Here is a 27,126-nt window from a genome sequence, read left to right as displayed (position 1 = left end):
CTGAGAGGGTACAGGGACTGGAGTGATTGGCACTTTTATTATTTAATCTCCAAACTGGGAGTGAGTCACGTGCCTTCATCTAGGATGGTTCAGAGGATCCCCAAATGACATGGGGTCTTTGTTAAAATAGCTTTGAGAACTCCCAGTCAGTCTTATCTATTACAGCTAGCTTTCTAGAATATTGTCCTATTCTTTCAGTCTATAATTCAAAAACAATAGTTTCACATTAAATCCTGATGGTAATCATTTTATCTCACTGGGCCTCAAGATAAATATGTCTCTACCTATTCATATAAATATATATATATATATATGTTTATATACGAGTTTATATATAATCATATATATGAGTTTATATGTGTGTATATATGTGTGTGTGTATATACATATATAAACATTCACAACATTTATAAAGGTCGTAGTAGTAATTCACGGAACACATGGGTCTGAGAGGCAATATATGGCGTATATGTGGTTATAAGCACCTCTCTGAGACCAGACTTCCTAGGTCAGAATCCCAACTCCACCAGAGTCACCCTATGTGGCTTTGGGCAAGTTTCTTGATTCTCTTATGTTCAATGTCCTCATCAGTAAAATGAGGATATTATAGGTTGAACATCTCTCATCTAAAAATCCAAAACTCCAAATGCTCCAAAATGAAAAACTTTCTGAGCACCAATATGACACTCAAAAGAAATGCTCACTGGAGCACTTCAGATTTCTAATTTTTGAATTAGGGATGCTGAACCACTAAGTATCATGTAAATATTCTGAAATCCACCCCCACTCTCCCCTCCACCACACACACACACACACACACACACACACACACACACACACACACAAATCAAAATCTGCAACACTTCTGGTCCCAAGCATTTTGGAAAAGGTATACTTAACCTGTGATAACACCTTCCTCTTAAGGTTTTTGAGGGTTACATGTGTTAATATAGTTAAAATTCTTATAATAGACCCTATTATAAGGATTTTACAAGGTAAGTATTCAATAGTATTCAATAAGACTTAGCAATAATTATTCACAATAAAAATCTGTCTATAAACATGTATTTTATTTCAAGGTAATAAAAAGAAGACACCTGATTCCTTCAACTTCTTGATCTTACTAGAGATCTATTTCCTTCATCTTGTGTTTTTATTGGCCACCTCCCCTGCCCACATCACCACAGTGGTGACATCTTGATTCTGATGGCCACAACTCTTAACTTTTCTAAACTACTTGCCAGTTCTGTGATTTGAGCAAGTCATTTTCTCATGTCAGAGTCATCATTTTTCTTTCAGTGAAAGGGGAATAATAGTACCGACTTCATTTGGTTTAAAGCACCATATCAACAGTTATTATTACCCAGTCCAATATCCAGTGGAACAATCATAAAGCCCATGACCTAATTTTATATCCTGGACTCCAAAGATTGCTCAAGTGAGACAAAAGCATTTTGTGGCTTCACAACTGGATTGATTCATTCCTAAGGGGTTATAGTCAAGGTAATAAATACAAGGATATAAACCATACAAGTGGATTCCACGATGTGTTACATATCTGGGCAAGGAAAGAAGCCTATTGTAGAAAGAACCTGAGATGCCACAAGCAGGAGCCTCATAACCCATAATATGATGAAGAAACATATTATCACCACTGTCTTGAATCCTTTTTGCATCTGTGAAATAACATGGTTCCCCTTTCTGCTGCTTCTTCAGATCTGTCACCCTTACAGTTTACCACATCCTGACAAATTCCCAAACTAATACTCACCCTCTCACACAGACTTACCGTAGATTAAAATGATTGGCAGTTGACAATTGTTTTAAAATAACACGACATACCACTGTGAATACATACCTGCCGTTTACTCCTTTTTGGTCTTGGCTTCAAAATAAATTTTGGTGGAGTAATGTTTACTTGTTGAAATTCTAAAAGGAAATTAAATTTAATTTAACTTAGTGAATTTGTCAGATTTCTTCAATATAGGGCAAAGTTTTACCTGCCCTTCTTTCTTATGAATTTTATAATATATAATGCTATACTTAATGATCACACAAAACACTTAGTATGTCAATACTAAACATTAATTTACTATATTAATACTAAATAAACATTTAAAGGATGAATATAATTTGCAAAATATAGAACATTATTTCTGTTCTAATTTACTTCAAAAAAATTTTCATATTTCTCCTATAAATATCATTACGTTATTTACTAGGAATATTCTAAACAGCCAACTCAACTTTCACTTCCATTACTAACCTTCCCGAGGCAGCAAAATATAGAAGACGAGCAATGAGAAGTAGAAAAAATAATCACACATTTCTGAGTTCATAATTTATTAAGAAATTGTTATAGGACACCAAAGTTTTGAGTTAATTTTTTCCAATTAATTTACATTCTTCTTTGCCCATAACCAAATTAATCTCAGGCTTTATCTGCTCTTGGTAGCAGATGTGAAAATCATACATCAACTGTTTATGCACATAGATTCATCTCTGAATATAAGATTAGGTTATTTATAAGGGAGGATTTTTCTACAAAGTGAAAGGAAAGTTGCAATCTTTCCCTAGGGTACAGATTTCCTAAAACTTTGATGATTGAACAATCTGAAGGGGCTTATTATAGGAATAATGCTATAAAACACTCAAGGTGAACCATTATCATTATTTTTGGATACTGTTCATACAGGAGAGATAATAATGGTCAGAGAAATCTGTGACCAAGAAGTTGAATAATAAAATCAGGGTAAGGAAATTAATATTCTCTCTTTATTTCATGTTCAAATATTCTCCCATCATGTCATTTTTCAGAGTGCTATGGCCTGGGCATACAAGGGATTTGCTGAGAAAGGGAATAAGTTCTCTTTTATAATTAAAAAAAAAAAAAAAAACTAATAGGAAAAACAGAAAAACAAGATTACAAAAGTAACCCATCTCATATCAATAATTCATTAAATGTAAATAGACTAAACGTTGCACCTAAAAGGCAAAGATTACGAGACTGGATTTTTTTTTAAATGCAAGACTTAACTACATGCTGTTTAGAAGAGGGGCACTTTAAATTTAAAGTATGGAAGAGGATACACCTTACAAACATTAATCACAAGAGAACTGTGAAGGAAATATTAATATCAGACAATGTAACTTCAGGACAATAAGTATCTGGGAGAAAGGAAACTATTTCCTAATTATAAATGGGTTGATTCATCAAAAAGACACAATGCTCCTAAATGTTTATTCACCTAATAACAGAGTTTCAAAATACATAAAGCAAAAAGTGACAGACCTGAAAGGAGAAATAGACAAATTCAAAGTTACAGTTAAGGATTTCAACAATCCTCCCTCAGTAATTGAAAGAAAAAAAAAGCAAACAGAATCATATGGACACAGAAGACTTTACACTATTAACCAATTTAACTAAGTTGGCATTTTTAACACTTTACCCAATAATAGAAGAATACATACACTTTTCAAGAACACATGAAACATTCACCAAGACAGGCAATATCATAGATCATAAAGCAAGTCCCAATAAATTTTATTTAAAGAAAATGAAATGACACAGAGTATTTTCTCTTATTGCAATTCTATTAAATTAACAAATCTATAATAAAAAGGTGCTTGGAACAAAATAACCAAGTATTTCGATACTAAGCTCTACATTTCTAAATAACCCATTGGACAACGAAGAAATCACCTGGTAATTTAGAAAATGTTTTGACCTAAAGTAAAAATATGACAAGTCAAAATACGAGGGATGCAGGTAAGGCATTTAGTGCTTGAAGGGAAATGCATAGCTTTAAGGGGTTATGTTAGAAAAGAAAAAAAAGTTTAAATTATGATCTAACCTTCCACCTTAACAGCCCAGAAAAATAAGAGCAAATTAAACACAAATCAAATAGAAAAAAGTGAGACTAAAAACTTAAAAACAAAAATCAATAAAATTGATCAGCAGGACTTGATCAATAAAGACAGCAAATCACTACAGATTCTACAGATATTAAAAAGATAATATGAGGATATTATTAAGAGCTTTGTGCCAATAAATTTGTTAATTTAGATGAAATTCCTTGAACATGTGTATATGTAGATAATCTGAATAATCTTGTATCTATTAAATAACTTTAACTCTTAATTAAACTCTCCAATAAAACCGTAAGGTCAGATGACTTCACTGATGAATTCTACCAAACATTAAAGGAAGAAATAATACCACTTTTACACAAACTTAAAAAAAAAAGAGTTGGAAACTTTTCCTAACACATCTTGTAAGACCAGCAAAACCCTGGTACTAAAACCAGAAAAGAAAACTAGAGTCCAATATGCTTTCTGAACCTATACATTAAAAATGTTTAACAAAACATAGGCAAATCAAACCCAGTAATACACAAAAATATAATCCACCATAACCAACTGGGGCCCATTTGAGAATGCAAATTAGTTTCATATTCAAAACATCAATTTATACAATTCATCACATTAACAGATTAAAGGAGAATGATCATCTCAATAGACATAGAAAAGCTTGACAAAATTCAACACCTATTCTGGATAAAAACTCTTAGCAAACTAGAATAGCAGACTGATAAAACTACTCAGCTGCAAATATGTACTACCTTTCATAGAAAAGGAAGGATGAGCAGAATCAAGAGCTGAGAACATAGAGCCAAGAGTCATGGAGAATTCTTTCCAGGCCTTGAAACCCAATCAAAAAGGCTCAACATTTGCCCAGCAGAATTTCAGAACTGCAATGTCGGTGTCTTTCTTGTTTCTCAAATGTTCCCTCTTTTGTAAGCGAATGTCTATAGCTGGCCCATTACTGGATCCTGGGAGTACATAGGGCAGATAACTTGTCTCTTTAGTTTTACATACAGAAGGATTAAGAGAAATTACATCCAAAGACCCTCATCCACACCTGGACCTGATTTAGATAATGAGATTCTAGACTTAGAGCAGATGCTATAACAGGATGAAACTCTTAGAGACCTAGGGAGGAAGAGAATGTATTTTGTAGGTAAAAGAGACAAGAATCACTGGAGGCCAAAGAGAAGAATTTGACAGACTTTAAGATGACCTCTAATAGTCTCCACCTCCTGGTACTCACGCCCTTGTGTATACCCTCTCTCTGAGTGTAAGTAAAACCTGTAACTTGCTTCCAACCAATGGAATACAGCAAAGGTCATTTCTCCAGATAACATTATGTAAGATTGTAACTCATCTTGCTAGAGACTCTCTTTCTTACCGGCTTTCATTACACGAGCACCAGTGTTGTGAGCTGCCCTATGGAGAGGCCCATGTGAGAAAAAGAGTAACCATCAGCCAAAGCCAGCAAGAAACCAAGTCCCTTGGTATAAGAGGCTAAAAAGAACTGAATTCTGCCAACAACCACTGCATATCCTTCCACAGTTGAGCCTTGAGATGAGACGAAGTCCTAGAAAACACCTTCACTGCAGCCTGTGAGGGCCTTTGAAGAGGAGAACCCATCTAAGCCATTCTTGGACTCCTGATCCACAGAAACTATGAGATAATAAGTGTGTATTGTCTTAAGAGGTGCATTTTGTGATAATTTATTACTCAGCTACTTTCTAATTTTTCTGTACATAATAAAAATGTATTCCTCAGCAATAGATAACTAATACAATGCCACTGTATAATCTCATTCCCTTGAGAGAAGGCTGGACCCTGTGACTCATTTCTAATAAATACTATACAGTAAAAGTGATCAGATGTTGCTTTTGAGATCAGGTTAACAAAAATACTGTAGCTTCCATCTTAGGCATTGTGTCTCATTCTCTCTCTTCTCTTGGTCTCTCGCTCTCTCCTAGAACAAGTTAGCTACCAGGTTGGTGGGGGGCAACCCTGTGGAGAGGCCCATGTGGTGAGGTACTAAGGCCTCACAACAATCATATGAGTGAGCTCAGAAGTGAATCCTCCCCAGTTGAGCCTTCAAATGAAACTGGAGTCCCAGCTGACAGTTACGCTACAAACTCATGACACCGTGGGCCACAGGCACCCAGCTAAACCACACCCAGGTTCCTGATTCTCAGAAATTATGAGATAATAATGTTTGTTTATTAAAGCCACTAGGCTTTAGAGTAATTTGTTACACAGCAATAGATAATACAATAGATAAGCAATAGATAATAACTAATACAACATCTACACTAAAAATGACCAAATACTGAAAGAAATTTTAGACTCACTACTAATAATATGCTGTTTTTCCCCATTAATCCATACTTTTAATACAATTCTAATAAAAATCCCAGAATTTACAGAAATTGACAAGTAGTTTATAAAATTTGTAGGGAAATATAAAGAGCCCAGAATAGCCAAAATTTTGGGGGGAAAAAACAGAATTGGAGGATTTATGTTATTTGATTTCAAAACTTATATAAAGCCACAGTAAGCAAAACAAAGTATGATAAGGGTAGCCAAATAAAGTAAGAGTCAAGAAATGGACTCTTTTTTTTTTTTGAGACGGAGTCTCGCTCTGTCACCCAGGCTGGAGTGCAGTGGCCAGATCTCAGCTCACTGCAAGCTCCGCCTCCCGGGTTTAAGCCATTCTCCTGCCTCAGCCTCCCGAGTAGCTGGGACTACAGGCACCCGCCACCTCGCCCGGCTAGTTTTTTGTATTTTTTAGTAGAGACAGGGTTTCACTGGGTTAGCCAGGATGGTCTCGATCTCCTGACCTCGTGATCCGCCCGTCTCGGCCTCCCAAAGTGCTGGGATTACAGGCTTGAGCCACTGCGCCCAGCCGAAATTGACTCATATTAATACTTTTTGACAAAGACATCAAAACAATTCATTGATTAAAGGAAAGGAAACTCTTTTCAACAAATGGTATTAGAATAATTGTGTATTCACATAAAAAATAATAAAATAAAACTTAACCCCTACTTTTCACCGTGCACAAAATGTAATTTGAAGAGGATCCTAGATCTAAACATAAAAAATAAAACTATAGAGTTTTTAGAAGAAAACACTAGAGAATATCTTCAAAACTCGGGAGCTAGCAAAAATTACTCAGCATGGAGAAAGCAATAATGATAAAAACTAATGTTAAACTTCACAAAATTTAAAACATCTGTTCATCACAAGATGCCATTAAGTAAGTAAATGAGCAAACCAAAGACTGGGGAAAAGATATTCATAAGCCATATTTGGCAAAGGCCTTCTATCTAGAATATGTAAGTACTCCTACAACTTAACAACAAAAAGACAGAAATTCTGATTAGTGGCGAATAAGTGTATATCCTACACATCATTAATCAAAAGAAAAATGCAAATTTAAACCAAAGTGAGATAGCACCAAATACACTAGAACAGCTAAAATTAAAGAATAACAGAGCAGATGTTGGTCAAGATGTGGAACAATTAAAACTCTCAGAGCGCTGACGCAAGTATACCACTTTGTGTACCCACTTTGGAAAACGGTTTCAGCAATTCCTCATAAAACGGTGGTTCTCAAAGTGTGATTCAAAGTGTGATTCCAGCACCAGCAGCATTAGCATCACCTGGGAAGTATTGGAAATGCAAATTCTCCAAACCCACCCAAGATATACTGATTTAAAACTCTCAAGATAGGGCCAGCAATCTGTGGTTACCGGTCCTGCAGATGATTCTGACGCATGCTAAAGTTTGAGGACACTTTCAACACAGTTAAACATGTACCTACCCTACGGCCCAGCAAATGTATTCCTTGGTGTTTACCGAAGAAATTAAAATATGTGCCCATAGAAAAGACTTGTACAAGAACGTGCATAGTTGCTTTTCTCATAATAGTCAAAAAACAGAAACAACCCAAATGTCCATCAACCAACAGATTAAAAATGGTGGTATAGGCCAGGCGTGGTGGCTCATGCCAGTAATCCCAGCACTTTGGGAGGCCAAGGCAGGTGGTTCACCCAAGGTCAGGAATTTGAGACCAGCCTAACCAACAGGGTAAAACCCTGTCTCTACTAAAAATACAAAAATTAGCCAAGCATGGTAGCGTATGCCTGTAACCCCAGCTACTTGGGAGCCTGAGGCAGGAGAATTGCTTGAACCCAGGGGGCGGAGGCTGCAGTGAGCCGAGATGGCACCATTGCACTCCAGCCTGGGCAACAGTGCAAGAACCCATCCCCCTGCAGAAAACAAGTGGCATATTCATAGGACACAATATATTCAATAATTTAAAAGAATGAACCATTGCTACTCTTGACAACATAAACCTCATAGGCATGTGCTAAGCAAAAGAAGCTGCAAATAGTACATGATTCCATCTGTATAAAGTTCTACAACAGACAAAAGAAACGGCAGAGGTGGAAGGCACCGACTACAGAGGGTACAAAGGAAGTTACTGGGGTAACAGAAATGCTCTCTCTCAACAAGAGTGTATGTATGTAAAAATTTATTGAATAGTACTCAAGACTTTTATATTTCATTGCATATTTTTTTAACTGGGTACATAGGCATCCATAGGAAATAAGATTTTCCCAGAATATGTTCTCAGAAACACTAGTCCTGAGACAGGTGCATGCCATGTAAAGGAAACGTTCCACAGTCCAACAAGTTTGGGGAACAGCTGATCCTATTTCTATCTCTGGGAAATACATACAATATAACAAGATGATGATGTTGATAATCTATAACCCAGTTAAACTTTATGCATTCTAAAATAAATAAGCTTACTTTTGAGACTATTTCACAGAAATTGTAGTTGTGACATTTATTTGTCTATTTCTTGTTTTCTTTTAATTTATCACAGTAAATCATAAGTAATGTTGGGAGACAAAACTCTCTCAAAATTGACAGTGCCAACTTCTGATGAGGAAAACTAGAAACTAATTGAAACAGACCTGAGTTTTCAAAGAATATGTCTAAAAAATCATTTTAATAACAGCAAAACTGCCAAGTCACCATCAAAGTTTCTGCTGGAAAGAAACCCTGAACAATTTCCTCAAAAAAAAAAAAAAAAAAAAAAAAAATCCTAGCAAGCCTACAATCAAGTCTTTAGGGGAAAATCTTTATTTATTACTTTAAATATTAATTAATGTTGACTGCTTCCAGTAATACCCATTAAATTATAGCTTTATTCCCACACAGCTAGTCATGATTTATTTTCTTATCAGAATAGAGATTGTAAAAAGTTTTATAAGACCACTGAAAGAACCGTCTAAAAAGTCTGTGAGAGGTTAAGAGCATCTATATTCCCATTTGAAAATTTTTCAAAATAGTAAATTCTATTAAATCTTCTCTCCCTCTGGCAGCAGGAAAGAAGGGGAGAGAATGTTCATTCTCTTTAGGGAAATTACAGGAGGATGAGGAGTTAAAAACTTATGTCAGAGAGAAAGGAACATTAGGAAACATTTATTTCATTTTCTGATGAAGGGACAATGTAAACTTCTAAGTGATTTTCTAAGCATTAGTTTAGGATTACTCTCAGGCTGGTGATTTCTCCATTTCCCTCTGTGATTCTCTACCATAGTACATTTTCATAGTGTCATAATTCAAAACTCAACTTCACCCCTTGCTAGCTGTGGGACCCTGGAAAAGACAAACTAGCTGAGCTCTGTTTCTTCATCTACAAACCGGGAATAACATTAATCTTACAAGGCTCTGCAAAGCTTAAAATGAGATTAAAAATTAAAATAATCAGGCTGGGCACGGTGGCTCACACCTGTAAACCTGGCACTTTGGGAGGCCGAGGCAGGTGGATCACGAGGTCAGGAGTTCGAGACCAGTCTACCCAATACGGTGAAATCCTGTCTCTACTAAAAATACAAAAATTAGCCAGGCGTAGTGGTGCATGCCTGTAGTCCCAACTACTCGGGAGGCTGAGGCAGAAGAATTGCTTGAACCCAGGAGGCTGAGGTTGCAGTGAGCTGAGGTCGCGCCACTGCATTCCAGGCTAGGCGATAGAGCAAGACTTTGTCTCAAAAACAAAACAAAACAAAACAAAACAAAAAATAAATTAATTAAATTAAATTAAATAAGGTTCACTAAATAGGGGAGGAAGCATCTCCATACCAGATATCCAGATATCTTCTGAATAAAGATATTCAGAGTGCTGTCTGTCTTCAGGAGAAAACAAATGAGTCCAGCACAGTCAAAGAGAAACGCACCCTACATAATCACTGCTCCACTAAGGAGGGCAAAGTATGCATGCACCGCCCTTCTTGTCATGTGAAGACTTAGAAGCAACTCTAGAAGCAACATAGGTTGCTAGGTCCATTTATTCGACCTAAAATAAATAAGCTTACTTTTGAAAATATTTCACAAAATTTGTATTTTTGACATTTGTCTATTTCTTGTTTTCTTCTAACTTATTATAGTAAATCATAAGTAATCTTGGGAGACAAATACTCTTAAAATTAACCTAGGTCCATTTCAGTGTAGATGAGAAGAAAAGACTAATTTCACAAATAGCACATAATGATAACAAAAGTTTACCTATAATAGTTCTTTCTTAAAATGCTAGAGCAAAAAAGAGACAAGGAAAACAATAAATAGGGAAATGATTAAGAGTTCATCCCTATGTTTACAAGACCAGTATTTCACCAAGAATGAACTTGTATGTACTTTGTCTCACAGACCAATTCTTGCTCTAATCTTGTTTCTCCTTTAGTGCCTTATTTTCAATTTAAAAATTTTTTAAAGTTTTCCTCCACATCTTTCCAAACTCATCTGTGAGGCCAGTTTGCATTTTATTCTCCCTCTTGATGTGACTTGGCTCTCCCTCTAAAAACATCAAAAGCAGATGTGGGCTAATGATACTCCACAAATAGATTAGTTCTAAGGCATTAAATAAATTACCGAAGTTGTCTTTTAAATAAAAAGTCACTATATGAACGTCATACCAGATGGAAGATCATCCAAGGGAAATTCAAACAGTCTGGATTTGTAAACCGAATGAAAATGGAAATCCTCCTGAAATGACACAAGCAACAGTGATTAAGCGTGTACAACCGAATTATCTCCAGCCTTAGGCAAATGTAGCTGGAGACCCTTAAAAGAACCACAGCTTGCCTATGCATTCTCCTGGGTTTAGAGAGGTGATGAACCATTGCCCAACCCCTCCTATTCGCTCCTGAATTCTCTCAGCACCAGAGCAATATCCAATGAGAAGAAAAATGCCTTCACAGAGAAGCCAAAGTCTACAGTAATGGAAAACAAATGAATGAATCTATTCCCCCAAGGACAAATAAGGCATTTGGCAAAATGACTTAATGTTTTTTTATTACTGGTTCCTTTCACGGATCCCTGCAGCCTTTTAAAAGTCAGAGAGCTTTGGTAGGCAAAGACTACAGAGCTAACAATTTTCACAGTATTGGGGAGCAGGATGCCTGGTATAAGTAAATGTCCAAAGTGGACCCTGTTCTGAAATTCAAGTGTCATACAAGCTATATTAAAAAGCAAGAGATAAAAAGTCATATTTTTCTTCTAAAAAGTTAATAAACACTCAAATATAATTTCATCTGGCTTCATCTAATTACTAAAAAAAAAAAAAATAGAATGTCATAGGTTTCATATTATCTTAAAAAAATCATACTGTCAAGCAAAGTGACAAGACAGGCAGCAGTGGGTACCCATAAAATAATATACAATACAGAGAATTTCCCAAACAAGATGGTTTATGGGTGAAAAAATCATGTATGTTTCTTGAAAGGATTTGCCTCTCTGCTTGACTAATGTTGTGTAATACAAGGAAGAATATTTGTATGAACAGAGCTAGAATGAAAGTGTATTATGTTTCTCTGTAGTCTATAATATTAATTCAACTTCTTCTAATTTGTGGGAAATGAATGTTTCAGCTAAAGTGAGGGAGAGGATTAAGATGACTCAGGGTTCTCTAAACTTCATCAGCATAGAGCCTTAAAAGGAATAGACAACAGAGAAAAATCTGGAATCTAGAAAAGAGAGGAGAGGTGGAAAATCATAGACCTGTGGATTTGATCTGTTATGGACTGAATGTGTGTGTGTCCCCAAAATTCTCATATTGAGACCCTGGCACCCAGGGTGACTTTGTCTGGAGATAAGGCCTGTGAGGCAGTGATAAATGATAAATGAGGTCATAAGGGTAAGATCCTCATTCAGTATAGCTGGTACCCTTATAACAAGAGGAGACAACCAGAGTTCTCTCTCCCTCTCTGCCATGTGAGAACACAGTGAGAAGGCAGCTGTCTGCAACTCAAACAAAGAGCCCTCACCAGATGTCAACCATGCTGGCACCTTGGACTTCCTGTGCCCAGAACTGAGATAAAGATAAAAGTTTCTGTTGGTTAAGCAACCCAGTCTACAGGATTTTGTTATGGTAGCCAAGTCAGACTAAGAAAGATCATAACACATTAGGGTGGAGATGGAAATAGAGGTTTCAGAACACCTCAAAGGGAAAGTATTATATTTCCAAAATAAAAGAGAAAGAAACAAAAGAAATTTGCTGTTTGTTTGTTTGTTTTGGAGATGGAGTCTCACTCTGTTGCCCAGGCTGGAGTGCAGTGGCAGGAGGTTCAAGCAATACTCCTGCCTCAGCCTCCCAAGTAGCAGGGATTATAGGCACATGCCACCACACCTGGCTAATTTTTGGATTTTAGTAGAGACGGGGTTTCACCAAGTTGGCCAGGCTGGTCTCGAACTCCCGATCTCATGCCCGCCTCAGCCTCCAAAAGTGCCGGGATTACAGGCGTGAGCCACCACACCCGGCAAGAAAGTTTTTAAAAAACACTTGTGGTTTTGACTTACTCAATATTTAGTTTAAAATATACAGACAGTCCCCAACTTACATGTTTTTGACTTTATGATGCATTTATCAGGGTATTAAATATATTTTTGACTTATAATATTTTTAACTTATGATAGGTTTATCAGGACATAGACCCATCATAAGTCGAGGAGCATCTGTACATATGTTTACTATCTTAACCCTAAACAATATAAAAATGAAATAAAGTAGAAAAAAAAGGAGAGGAAAAAAGCTCTCAGCACAAACATTTCCATTTGCCACAACAAACAGAAGGAGCACTTACTTGAGTAGTGTCATTTTCTTCTGGCTCAATGAGATATGTGTGGTTCCCGTCATAGAACATCCCACTGCCAATGACAAGAAAATAATTAGGCATGGCTATCGACTCTCATCCCAGAACAAGATCATTTTAAAATCAGTAGCAGCCAGAGGACCCATTTGCTTCTCAATGCCTATTTCCCAGTCCCAACCATCACCTCCAGACACACCACACACACCACTGAAAGGGAAAGGCCCCTCCTTCCAATTCCTTATAGGTAGAGTCCCCTCATCCTCACCTGACCCCATGCTCAGGATTGCCATGCTCTAGCTGTTGCCCATCACTCCTCCGTCTAACATAGAATTCCCAGATTTTCATATGCAACAAGCCACCTGGAGAGCTAGTAAAAACGCAGGTCTTTCAGGACTCTTCTCAGATTTCTGGACTGGAATCCAGGAAACTGCATTTTAAATAAGCTCCAGGTGATCCTGAGGCAGGTTTTCAGGGACTATACTGAGAATGACCGATCTACCATAAACATGGAAGATGCTCTAGTAACAAGAGCTAACACATTTGAACAACATGCCACAAGCTAAATACTTTACACTCATTTAATCTTTTCCACAAATCTACAAGGGAAGTACAACGACTATCCTTATTTTACAGGTAAGGAAACTGAAACCCAAAGAGATAAAGTAACTTGCCAAATTATTTAACCAGTAAGAGCAGAAATAGGAATAGAGCCCAGACAGATGGGACCATGAACTGCCCATTTGCAACCTGTTACCTACCTACATTCATGCATTCATGCATTCAATCAACATGTTTACAGAGCACCTACAATGCACTGTTGTAGGTGCTGGGGACACAATAGCAAACAAAACAGACCAATTATCTGTCCTTGTGGTGCTGATGAGTATTCTAGGGAGGACATACTATATATATAGAGAGAGAGAGACAGTGATAAATTCTAGGGAAGAAAATAATCAGGTGAAGGGCAATAAATGGTGCCAGAGGGCCATGGGGGCCATACCAGCTGCGCACCTCCTAGGGCCTTGGCTTTTACTCTAAGAGAGATGAAGAGCCACTGCAAAGTTCTAAGCAGAGGGGAAATACAAACTTCCTTAAGTTTTATAATGATCACGCCAGCTTCTGTGTTACAATAATTTTTAGTACAGCAAGGATAGAAGTAGGGAAGTTACTGCAATAATCCAGGTGAAAGAAGGTACTGGCTTAGATCAGAGCAGTAATAGTGGAAGTGGTGAGAACTGGTCAAATTTGGGATATATTTTGAAAGTAGAACCAATAGGATTTATTAATGGATTTGAAACGAAGTATGTAAAACAGAGAAGAGTTAGTGAAGACTCCAAGTTTTGACCTGAGCAACTGGAAAAACGGACGCGTCGTTTAACAAGATAAAAAAAAAACGATGTGACGGAGTGAGACCCTGTTCCAAAAAAAAAAAAAAAAAAAGGGGGGGGGGGGGAGGGGGGGATGCAGAAGGAGCTTATTGGGATGGGCCTAGGGAAGCAGGGAGCAGAGGGAAGGATGCAAATTCTTTAAGTGTTCAGTTTTGAGCTGGGCATGGTGCTCACATCTGGAATCCCAACACTTTGGAAGAAAAGGTGGGGGGAATCACATGAGGCCAGGAGTTTGAGACCAGCCTGGGCAATGTAGTGAGCGGCAAGACTCTCTCTCTACAAAAAGGTTTTCAAAAGTTAGCTGGGCCTGGCGATGCACACCTGTAGTCCTAGCTACTTGGGAGGCTTAGGTGGGAAGATCACCGGAGCCCAAGAGTTCAAGGCTGCGGTGATTGATGACTGTGCCACTGCACTCCAGCCTGGGTGACAGAGCAAGACCCTACATTTCTTTAAAAAAAAAAAAAAAAAATCCATTTTGGACCCCATAGGCTGGGGGTGGCTACCAGCCATCTGAGAAATCCTCTGGAGAGCACTTAAATATACAAATGGCCTCAACTCCCACTCAGACAGATTCTGATAGCTGCTGCTTTTAGAAGAATATGATCCTTTTACTGAGATCAGGCCCTTTATGATGTTAAAGAAACTTGTCTTATCATTCAGGCATCTGAGGGTAGTAAAGCTATGAGCTTCTGTGGTAATTTTTTAGTTTTTGGTAGAAATGACTATATGACAGCCAAGCTCCTAAACATAAACTAGTATTTGTTTTTCATTGAAGACTTAGTGAAATTGGTGAAATTCCATGAGCTATAATTATAATGGCCTCCAAGTTCTGCCTCTATCCAAATTCTTTCATTCCTGCTATAACATCTTCCACATGTCCTCAACTTCTATATACTCACAGTATGATTGTTCTCACAGCTGCACTGTTTTCAGCCACATGTACTTTCTGAATTTGGATGACATTCTATTTGGAATTTAAAGATAAACAGATGCAGTTTGTAAGACATTACTGACAATATGTGCCCAAGGAGTCAGACGGAGAGCCTTTCAAAAAAGTAGACCAAATATGGCAGGGAGTATCTCTCTACCCTTGCTGAGAACTAGCCAGATCCATCCAGAAAGTCATATGAAACCATCACACTTTGCCAAAATTCATGTGGCAACACCAACAAAGTAGCAAGCAGATTACTTTGTTAAAATAGTACTGAGTGTTATTTATCCTTACATTAGGTTAACGTCCAATGGGAAAGTCATTTCTTTTTAGTGGACTTAGACATCATGTAAGCAATATGAAGACAACAGATTCTGACACTGTCTGTATCTCAGAAGACTCTAGATTGCTATATGATAATGTGCCATTATTAATTCCTTAATAATGAAAAAATACTTGTGTTTTATATGCTTTGAGAACTGAAATATTTTTGTTTATTTATATAAATCCTTTTATATTGAGTCCATAACAGTATACTTAATAAAAACCTATAGCTAAGACCAAGTCATCACAGAGCAATTGAGCTAAAATTTCAAAAGGTTGTATCAAAATAAGATTTTGAAAGGAAAAAGCCATTCTTACAAATTTCCACAAGAGGGCAATAAACTCACATTTAACTCCATTCTTTACGGTTCCCATAGTAACAAGATTTTTGTCATAACACCAAACACACCAAAACCAAAACATTATGTATTAGTCCTTTGACTCTGAACAAACGTGACCTTGCAGGTTCTTTATGGGAAAGATATACGAATCTGGTTTTCCCTTATCTATGTTATTCAACTGATTTAAGAAATCCAAAATGAAAAAAAATACGCACTTGGTAATTTATAAAGGATGAGTCATGGATGACATAATACATCTCATATCTAAACCACTGTAATTGGGACAACATTCATTATTCAATATTTCATAACATTGCCCCAAAATATTTCTTCCAGAAATTTTTGTTCAGAAGGTAAAGTTAAGACGAGAAGTAATAATTACTAAATAACAACATGATACAAGGGTATATTTATCCTACGTGCTCATAAAAGTCTAAGAGAGCTTAAAATGGTCATACACAATTCTGACAATGTTCCAAGACGCATGATAGGTTTTCTGTTTATTTTTATTTAGTTTCAAATAAAAACATTCTTAAAAGGAGAAGTAAAATCTACTTAATTAAAATAACCCTGTAATCCCAGCACTTTGGGAGGCTGAGGTGGGCGGATCACGAGGTCAGGAGTTCAAGACCAACCTGGTCAACATGTCAAAACCCTGTCTCTACTGAAAATACAAAAATTAGATGGGCGTGGTGGCAGGCACCTGTAATTCCAGCTACTCAGGAGGCTCAGAACAAGAATGGCTTGAACCTGGGAGGCGGAGGTTGCAGTGAGCTGAGATCGTGCCACTACACTCCAACCTGGTGACAGAGCGAGACTCCATCTCAAAAATAAAATAAATAAAAATAAGTAACTAAGGCAGGATTCTGAGTTCTATTCCTAATCCAGTTACTATACAATCTCCTAAAAGTTATTTTTCCTTGGGTTTTGTTGACACGGAGTCTCACTCTGTCACCCAGGCTGGAGTGCAATGGCACGATCTCAGCTCACTGCAACCTCTGCCTCCTGGGCTTAGGTGATTCTCCTGCCTCAACCTCCCAAGTAGCAGGGATTACAAGTACCCACCACTATGCCCAGCTTAATTTTGTGTTTTTAGTAGAGACAGGGTTTCATCAGGTTGGCCAGGCTGGTCTCAAACTCCTGACCTCAGGTGGTCCACCCACCTCAGCCTCCCAAAGTGAAATAAGAAATTAGCCAGCCATGGTGGCAGGTGCCTATAATCGCAGCTACTTGGGAGGCTGAGGCAGGAGAATCACTTGAGCCTGGGAGGCAGAGGCTGCAGTGAGCTGAGATCACACCACTGCACTCCAGTCTGGGACAGAGTGAGACTCTGACAGAAAAGAGTGAAAGAAAGAAAGAATGAACGAATGAACAAATGAACAAATGAATGAAAGAATAAAACAAAAGAGAAGAGAAGAGAAGGGGAAGTGAAAGGGAAGTGAAAGGGAAGTGGAAGGGAAGTGGAAGGGAAGGGAAGGGAAAGGAAGGGAAGGAAAGGGAAGGAAAGGGAGGGCACAGTGGCTCACACCTGGGATTACAGAGGTGAGCCACCGTGCCCGGCCTAAAAGTTATTTTTCAATCCTTCTTTACATGACTATAGTAGGATTACTAACAGGTATCATTCTTAGGTTCTCAGGTCCATTTATAGCCCTTAGAAGGCACAAATATCTTCTCTCTGATTCTGACAACATTGAGCCCATTTGGAAAACCAGAAGGCAGACTGGAACGAGTACTGAGAAAGATGCGGACACTATGACTTTGGATTGAGATTTTAAGAGAGAGAAAGGAAAACAACCACCTCATTTATTACCCTCCAATATACACTTGCTGTCACAAATGGGGACAGGTCTCACTGTACTATTCCTAGGTGACAGATGTGCTTGTCTTGAGTTCAGATGTAACAATTTTACTGCTGAAAAGGACTTCAATATTTCTTTTTCCTAATAAGAAAACAGAGACTGCCCAATATTAAGCATGGATTCCATGTTTGTAAAAACCTCTTTCTTCAAATAATGTATTTAAAGTAAATAAATGTACACCTTTATTCACAGTAGTCTTTTAGCACAAACAAGGAAATGGAAGTCTTCCATGCTCTCAGGACATGGCCTCCTATCTCTGGTTATTTAACTCACCCTTATATTCTTCTTTCCTTTCTGCCTAATATGCTTACTCCAAGATCCTGACTAGAGGTGTCACTCAGGCAGACTAGCTAGATTTTCTGGCCATGTCCATTCGCTCTCTTTCCTAGATTTAAGATCTGTCAGTGTAACCCGCTCCCTTGGATATGCTATTCCAACCTATTGCACTCCACCGTCTTCAGGTGGCATGTCTCCGGAGCCCTTAGGTGCTACCTGTTCTTCAGTGACAATGCTTAGCTTGCATTTTTTCCCTTTTTTTTTCCTCTCTCTCTCTCAAAAAATAATCAAATATACCTATGGGGTTCCACATCAGGAAATGGGCTAGATTTGGACTCCTCATGAGACTGTGAACTCCCAGGACTTGTGTTTCAATTGCCTTAATATTCCTAGGGTTGGCACACAGGAAACACCCAGCAACTGCTTGTTAGATGAAAAGCCACATATCTAACTTGGTAACAAAAAGGAATTATTTTAAAGTTCCTCAACGAAAATTTAACAAAACTAAAGTGCTGGCTTGTTCTGTGACAAAAATTAAAACACACAAGAAGGAAATGAAATGATTTAGTTAAAAGAGAATGCTGAGGAATGACATGGTAGCTTTATAAAGGGTTACAAAACAAGTAAGAAACAACCACCTGTGCATTATCATCATCGACAGGATGGAGGAAGTGGACGTATTCCCATGTTAAACATCAGCAAACAGTATTCGACAGAGAAGGTTATGAGAAAGGAAGCAAGGCCCTGAGGAAGGATGAACTTTGTTCCTTGGAGATCTCTGAGAAACGACAGACCCTCCCACAGATTTGCTGTTAATTAGGTGGGATTCAGGCTGAAAAAAAGGGGCAAAGACATATGCACTCTTGAGGTCACGAGAAACCTTTTCTCTCTGTGTAAGGAGACAAGAGTTACCATTTACCGAAACTTCTATTATTTGATGAAAACATAAAAACATATGAAGAAGGAATAGGGGTATTTCAAGGGGCTAAACATCCACAGAAACAGACACCAAAGTTAACCCAAACCACTCCTGTCTGAATTTGGATGAAACTAGAAAAATGCTTCAAATATTTTTTTTTTTTTTTTTTTTTTTTTTTGAGACGGAGTCTTGCTCTGTGCCCCAGGCTGGAGTGCAGTGGCGCGATCTCGGCTCACTGCAAGCTCCGCCTCCCGGGTTCACGCCATTCTCCTGCCTCAGCCTCCCAAGTAGCTGGAACTACAGGCGCCCACCACCTCACCCGGCTAATTTTCTTGTATTTTTAGTAGAGACGGGGTTTCACCGTGTTAGCCAGGATGGTCTCGATCTCCTGACCTCGTGATCCGCCCGTCTCGGCCTCCCAAAGTGCTGGGATTACAGGCTTGAGCCACCGCGCCCGGCCTCAAATATTATTTTAAAGTGTCATTGTGAAATTCAAAAGCCTCTGTTTTCTGCGACTCTAATTTTATTGAATTTTTTTGAGATGGAGTCTAGCATCATCTTAATGTATGCTTCTTGTCTTTTTCTTGACAATATATATGTTTTCTTTCTTTTGCAAAATGTAGAAATTTTCTTTTCTTTTTTTTTTTTTTTTTTTTAATTTAAATCAGAGTCTCACTCTATTCCACAGGCTGGAGTGCAGTGGCATGGTCTCGGCTCACTGCAACCTCCGCCTCACAGGTTCAAGTGATTCTCCTCCTTCAGCCTCCCAAGTAGCTGAGATTACAGGCTCCTGCCACCATGCCAGGTTAATTTTTGTATTTTTAGTAGGATAGGGTTTCACCATGTTGGCCGGGATGGTCTCGAACTCCTGACCTCAGGTGATCCGCCACCCTCAGCCCCCCCAAAATGCTGGGATTATAGGCATGAGCCACCAAGCCCGGCCATTTGCAACCCTGATTTAAAAATCTGCTTGGTTAGAAAAGGCCTTTGACAAAATTAAACCGCCCTTCATGCTAAAAACTCTCAATAAATTAGGTATTGATGGGATGTATCTCAAAATAATAAAAGCTATTTATGACAAACCCACAGCCAATATCATACTGAATGGGCAAAAACTGGAAGCATTTCCTTTGAAAACTGGCACAAGACAGGGATGCCCTCTCTCACTACTCCTATTCAACATAGTGTTGGAAGTTCTTGCCCAGGGCAATCAGGCAGGAGAAAGAAAGAAAGGGTATTCAATTAGGAAAAGAGGAAGTCAAATTGTCCCTGTTTGCAGATGACATGATTGTATATTTAGAAAACCCCATCGTCTCAGCCCAAAATCTCCTTAAGCTAATAAGCAACCTCAGCAAAGTCTCAGGATATAAAATCAATGTGCAAAAATCACAAGCATTCTTATACACCAATAACAGACAAACAGACAGCCAAATCATGAATGAACTCCCATTCACAATTGCTTCAAAGAGAATAAAATACCTAGGAATCCATCTTACAAGGGATGTGAAGGACCTCTTCAAGGAGAACTAGAAACCACTGCTCAACGAAATAAAAGAGGACACAAACAAATGGAAGAACATTCCATGCTCACGGATAGGAAGAATCAATATCGTGAAAATGGCCATATTGCCCAAGGTAATTTACAGATTCCATGCCATCCCCATCAAGCTACCAATGACTTTCTTCACAGAATTGGAAAAAACTACTTTAAAGTTCGTATGGAACCAAAAAAGAGCCCGCATTGCCAAGACAATCCTAAGCCAAAAGAACAAAGCTGGAGGCATCATGCTACCTGACTTCAAACTATACTACAAGGCTACAGTAACCAAAACAGCATGGTACTAGTACCAAAACAGAGATATGGACCAATGGAACAGAACAGAGGCCTCAGAAATAATACCACACATCTACAACCATCTGATCTTTGACCAGCCTCACAAAAACAAGAAATGGGGAAAGGATTCCGTTAATGCTTCTGGGAAAACTGGCTAGCCATAAGTAGAAAGCTGAAACTGGATCCCTTCCTTACACCTTATATAAAAATTTATTCAAGATGGATTAAAGACTTAAATGTTAGACCTAAAACCATAAAAACCCTAGAAGAAAACCTAGGCAATACCATTCAGGACATAGGCATGGGCAAGGACTTCATGTCTAAAACACCAAAAGCAATGGAAACAAAAGCCAAAATTGACAAATGGGATCTAATTAAACTAAAGAGCTTCTGCACAGCAAAAGAAACTACCATCAGAGTGAACAGGCAACCTACAAAATGGGAGAAAATTTTTGCAATCTACTCATCTGACAAAGGGCTAATATCCAGAATCTAAGAAGAACTCAAACAAATTTACAAGAAAAAAACAAACAACCCCATCAAAAAGTGCGCAAAGGATATGAACAGACACTTCTCAAAAGAAGACATTTATGCAGCCAACAGACACATGAAAAAATGCTCATCATCACTGGCCATCAGAGAAATGCAAATCAAAACCACAATGAGATACCATCTCACATCAGTTAGAATGGCGATCATTAAAAAGTCAGGAAACAACAGGTGCTAGAGAGGATGTGGAGAAATAGGAACACTTTTACACTGTTGGTAGGACTGTATACTAGTTCAACCATTGTGGAAGACAGTGTAGCAATTCCTCAAGGATCTAGAACTAGAAATACCATTTGACCCAGCCATCCCATTACTGGGTATATACCCAAAGGATTATAAATCATACTGCTATAAAGACACATGCACACATATGTTTACTGCAGCACTATTCACAATAGTAAAGACTTGGAATCAACCCAAATGTCCATCAGTGACAGACTGGATTAAGAAAATGTGGCACATATACACCATGGAATACTATGCAGCCATAAAAAAGGATGAGTTCATGTCCTTTGTAGGGACATGGATGAAGTTGGAAACCATCATTCTGAGCAAACTATTGCAAGGCCAAAAAACCAAACACTGCATGTTCTCACTCATAGGTGGGAATTGAACAATGAGAACACTTAGATACAGGAAGGCGAACATCACACACCGGGGCCTGTTGTGGGGTGAGAAGAGTGGAGAGGGATAGCATTAGGAGATATACCTAATGTAAATGACAAGTTAATGGGTGCAGCACACCTACATGGCACATGTATACATATGTAACAAACCTGCATGTTGTGCATATGTACCCTAGAATTTAAAGTGTAATAATAATAATAAAATCTGCTTGGTTTATAAAACACAAAATAGAAAAAAAAAATCAGATCCATCACTGATTTAAAATTATTTCTTGACACAAAATAGGGATATCTACTATAGTGCATTCATACTAAAGAAAATAAATTATTGAAAAAATAAACAGTACAAATAACTTTTTGAACACTTACTGAAGTCCATGGCATGTTGACAATGCAACAAATGAGGCAGGGTTTCCTCGGATACGGCCCTGGTAGTAACAGTGCTCTCCTCCCTGAAAACAGAAATAAAGAATGTAAGCCTTTGCATCACAAGGAGAATCAGCTGCTTCATTTCACAGGAGGTTTCTACTCACAATGTATCTCCACATCTAGAGCTCTACATGATATTTCATTATTCAGATTAGCATTATCAAACTTTTTCTAACAGAATTATTCATAAACACTCTGAGTGAGCTGACTCCAAATCAAAATTCAGGGAAACAAAAGTTGACTTAACCTTTCTTTTATGTAGGTGATATTAGAGGAACAAAGAAAGAGATATTGAAATACACATGGGGAGTCAGGCACAGTGTCTCATGTCTATAGTTTCAATGCTTTTGGAGGCGAGGCAGGAGTTTAAGACCAGCCTGAGCAACATAGCAAGACCCTGTCTCTACAAAAAAAAATTTACAAATCAGATGGATGTGGTGGCATGCATCTGTAGTCCTAGCCTCTTGGGAGGTTGAGGCAGGAGGATCATTTGAACCCAGGAGTTCAAGGCTGCAGTGAGCTGTGATTTTGCCACTGCACTCCAGCCTGGACAAAAAGAGTGAAATTCTGTCTCAAAAGAAAAAATGAAAAAAATAAGAAAAGAAAGAAAATACGTATGTGGCCCTTGCACCAAAGTTTAATCATCTGCTTTCCTAGTTATAAGAAATTCAACCATGGGCCAGGTGCAGTGGCTCACACCTATAATCCCAGCACTTTGGGAGACTTAGATGGGTGGGTCACTTGAGGTCAGGAGTTCCAAACCAGCCCAACCAATATGGTGAAACCCTGTCTCTACTAAATAAAAATACAAAAATTAGCCAGGTGTGGTGGCGCATGCCTGTAATCTCAGTTACTCGGGAGGCTGAGGTAGGAGAATCACTTGAACCAGGGAAGTGGGGGTTGCAGTGAGCCGAGATGGCACCACTGTACTCCAGCCTGGGCAATAGAGACCCTGTATCAAAAAAACAAAAAAAGCAACTCAATCATGAGCAGCAGCAAAGCAATGCTCTTTTACACAAAGCTAAGTAAAAATGAATATAAATCATTTGAGAGTCAGTAAATTATATTGATGGAGTAAATGCTTGTTTTTACAGTGTTTATATCAAAACTTGATTACCAGATAAGCAAGTTCATACCATTCTTTTCTCAAACCAGCAATGACTTTAACTGGTAAGCAGTTTATGGGCAGCGTTTTAAATTGTGAAGTTTTTCTTAGCATCCAATTGCATTAACAAAATTCTACTAAGAGAGATTCATTTATTTGGTTAAATGTGCCTGGAAAGGTAAGAAGTTAAATCTTCTGCCATCTTAGGATGTCACCTTTAAATACTTGCTACTCAGAGTGCAGTTCAGAGACAAGCAGCATTGACATCACTAGGAGCTTGTTAAAAATGCAGAATCTCAGGCCCCACCCGAAACCTACTGTATGAGAATCTGTATTTTAACAAGTCCCTAGGTGATTCATATGCACATTAAAGTTTGAGAAGCTCTTCTCTAAATGACCTCTTCCCATTCTATCACTAATCTCCTATTTCTTCAGTAGCTGAAAGCTTCTAATTAAATTGATTCACTGAGATATGAAAGAGTGAAACAGAAAGGACTGATAGGATGGGTGGTTTAAAGAGGCAAATGTTACCTACTTCACAGTAGGACTTAAGGAGTAACACTACTTAAAATGTTCAGTGTTTCACACATGGAGGAGAGAAAACAGGAGGACATGGAGATGTAATAGGCTGAAGACATTTTCTCCACCAAAATCCAAGGAAACCAGCCTAGCCTGAGACTACTGCTCCTTGTAAGATTATCCCACAGAAGCTGGTAACTCTCAGCTTTAGGGAGTAGGTGGAGAGCAGGTAAAATGGTACACAATGCAATCCCTGACCTTAAACCAGCTCCAAATTCCCAGGGGAGCCACTGACCATCATGAACTGAGGGTTGTGGTTGCATTTAATGGAGAAGATGGAACCCAGAAAGCCACAGAGACTTGGGGGCTGAAACAAGTCCTAGACACTAGAACACGGGGCCATGACTTCATGTGGAGCGCCAGTGTAGTGTAGATGTTAACAATGTGAGCTATTGGCTCCTTCCCTTACCAGCTTTGTAATCTTAAGCAAACTACAGAGACTGCCCATGCCTCAGTTTTCTCATCTGTCAATTGGAGATAATTATCTTATAGGGATGTTATGAGGATTACACGAGCTAACAGACATAAAAGAGTTTAAAGTAATGCTTGGCTCATAGGAAGTACTCAACAAATGTTTGCTGCTATTATAATTACTGTGTCTGTCAGTGTTCGCAATTTACGTACACAATCACACTAAATCTTCATATCAATCCTACAAAGAAATATTCTTATCCCTCTTCTATATAGGAACCACAATCTCTGAGACTGTGGTTGTCTGCCTGGGGAGTTGCCAAGTAAGGATGAAAACTTTATGTGAGTACAAAGCCTGTGTCCTATCCCCTATTGTTGAACCTCGAACCTATGAGTTATGCAAGGCAAATCTAAACTTTCCCCTAGGCTGGTTTATTCTTTTATTCTGTTGCTTTGTCAGCAGGGCTAAGGGTAAATTTAACAAAAGTTACAATAGAATGTGTTGGGCTGTTGGACTGATGAACAGTCCATAGATCAGATTCTGAGTATATGAGAGGACATTATCACTTAGATGCCCCTGATTTCCTGGATACATCTAATTGGATCAGAGATCAAAATTCTAGCTTTGCGTTGGCCAGACATAAAAAGTCAACAGTCAACAGATGACCTGATAAAGACAGAACTCTGTCTATAAGTGTTTCCTTACATTGGACAGTGACTAACTGAATCAGACCTTCTCCTCTTAGAAGTCTGAGCCTCATAGCAATGAAGATAATAGAAACAAAGATAAGAAAGTAGAAACAAACATAAATAAAGAGAAGTAGAAACAAAAAAATAATCTCGGGAATTATGGCATCAGATTAGAAAACAATGGAAATTGATAGTCATGAGGATATATGTCAGTGTCAAAGCATACTATTTTATAAATTACTAAAGTTTTCTTCAAAAACGCAACTCTGGAAACATGTCATATTAAATCATAAAAAGGACAAATAATTCATTTTTTAAAAACATTCCTCCATTATATTGGGGAGAGTTATATAGATGAGTCAATAATGGAAAACACTATTTCACTAATCTCTGATTCGAAAAATAGGAGTCAAGCCAAAAACAGCATATGATCAGGACCCATCTGCACAAAAGCCTAACGTGGCAAATGAAGCAAAGAGCTCAGTATGGTTGAATCATTATTAAATGTTTCCATGACACTTCAGCAGAGGCATAAACACCAGGGGAAAAAAATCTCAATTTGCATTACTACAATTCAAATCTTGAGGTCTCAACTGGTGGCATATGTAATTATTAGAAATAATGGTGAAACTTCATTTTTGTGCTGTAATATTTTTCAGGGATAATTAATCATAAGTCAATAATTATTTAAACTAAGAAGTAATGAAGTTTTTGTTTCCTTTAACATGCCTAGAAATATTTTTTAGTCCAAGAGATAGGCTGGCTTTCTTAATTTATATAAACTATAATATTAAATATAAATTTAGTATTTTTATTTTGTAAATAATTATTTTATCTATTAATACACATGTGGTGCAAAAATTCTAAGAATTGAAAGGGTACATAGTGAAAAATTTAAAAACTCCCTTCACATATACTATTCAAGCTGTAGATGCCTTCTAAATGGTAAGCATTTTTGATGCATTTTGTGTACCATGTCAAGAATAGTCTATGTATATTCAAGTAGAGGCATATATACACACATACACATATATCCTTTTCACTTCACAAATAGTTTTATACTATGTACACTGTTCAGCCACTTGACTTTTTTCTTCTTAAGGTAAGCTTGGCATCCTTCTATATCAATATCGTATTTTTCAATGATGGCATACTATTCCATTATGGGGGTGAACTATAATTCACTTAAACAGTCCTGTACTAATGGACATTCAGATAATCTCCTTTTTGCTGTCATAATGTTGCAACAAACATCCTTTCATATATTCCTGTGCACTTCTATCAGTATATATGCAAGATAGAGTACTAGACATGGACCTGGGAGGTCAAAGAATAGGAGTATTTTAAATTTTAATAACTAATGGGACAGATATAATTATATTTTTTGCACTTCTATGTTTTAGAATATGCACTGCATTTGAAAATCATAAACTGCATTTTACTTTAAAATTATCTATTTCAGTAAAGACCACTACCAAAAAAACTTTCTCAAATCTTATCAATTATAAAGGTTCTCCATGTCTTCATATGACTTTTGAAGAAAAGTCAAAAGTATGCTATATGGAAGTACTATATACAATAATCTGAGACAGATGTTGCAGGAAAAGAGAAAAGCCTTTTGTGCTTTTCCTAACAGAGTTGGGCTCTTTATCAGACTGCCAGTCATAGCTTTATTCCTTATTGTCTCTTTTGTTCCAGAAATAAATCCATTGTCCTTGAAACTTTCTTCATACTCCTTGATCTAACAACATAGCCATAAAAGTACAAATGTTTATTCTTACCTAATTAGATAGCTATAGCTAAAAGAATATCTACCTCTATAAAAATGAACATGATAGTTCAT

The 27,126-nt window shown here is 37.7% G+C and overlaps 1 protein-coding gene across 18 annotated transcripts in view; it reads right to left on the bottom strand.

Moving 5' to 3' along the window:
- Nucleotides 1-27,126, bottom strand: part of ADAM22 (ADAM metallopeptidase domain 22) — a 246,479-nt gene that overhangs the window by 73,073 nt on the left and 146,280 nt on the right. For all 18 annotated transcript variants that reach the window (XM_021936095.2, XM_021936099.2, XM_021936098.2 and 15 more), the window contains 4 exons: nucleotides 22,439-22,521; nucleotides 13,014-13,077; nucleotides 10,848-10,917; nucleotides 1,859-1,929 (listed from right to left, as the gene is read on the bottom strand). In XM_021936095.2, the coding sequence (XP_021791787.2) occupies nucleotides 1,859-1,929; nucleotides 10,848-10,917; nucleotides 13,014-13,077; nucleotides 22,439-22,521 (288 nt within the window). The remainder of the gene's footprint in view (nucleotides 1-1,858; nucleotides 1,930-10,847; nucleotides 10,918-13,013; nucleotides 13,078-22,438; nucleotides 22,522-27,126) is intronic.

This window comes from Papio anubis, chromosome 4 (assembly GCF_008728515.1).
Source record: "Papio anubis isolate 15944 chromosome 4, Panubis1.0, whole genome shotgun sequence".
Classification (NCBI taxonomy): domain Eukaryota; kingdom Metazoa; phylum Chordata; class Mammalia; order Primates; family Cercopithecidae; genus Papio; species Papio anubis.
The sequence above is the reverse complement of the archived record's forward strand: the minus strand, read 5'-3'. Positions and strand labels throughout refer to the sequence as shown.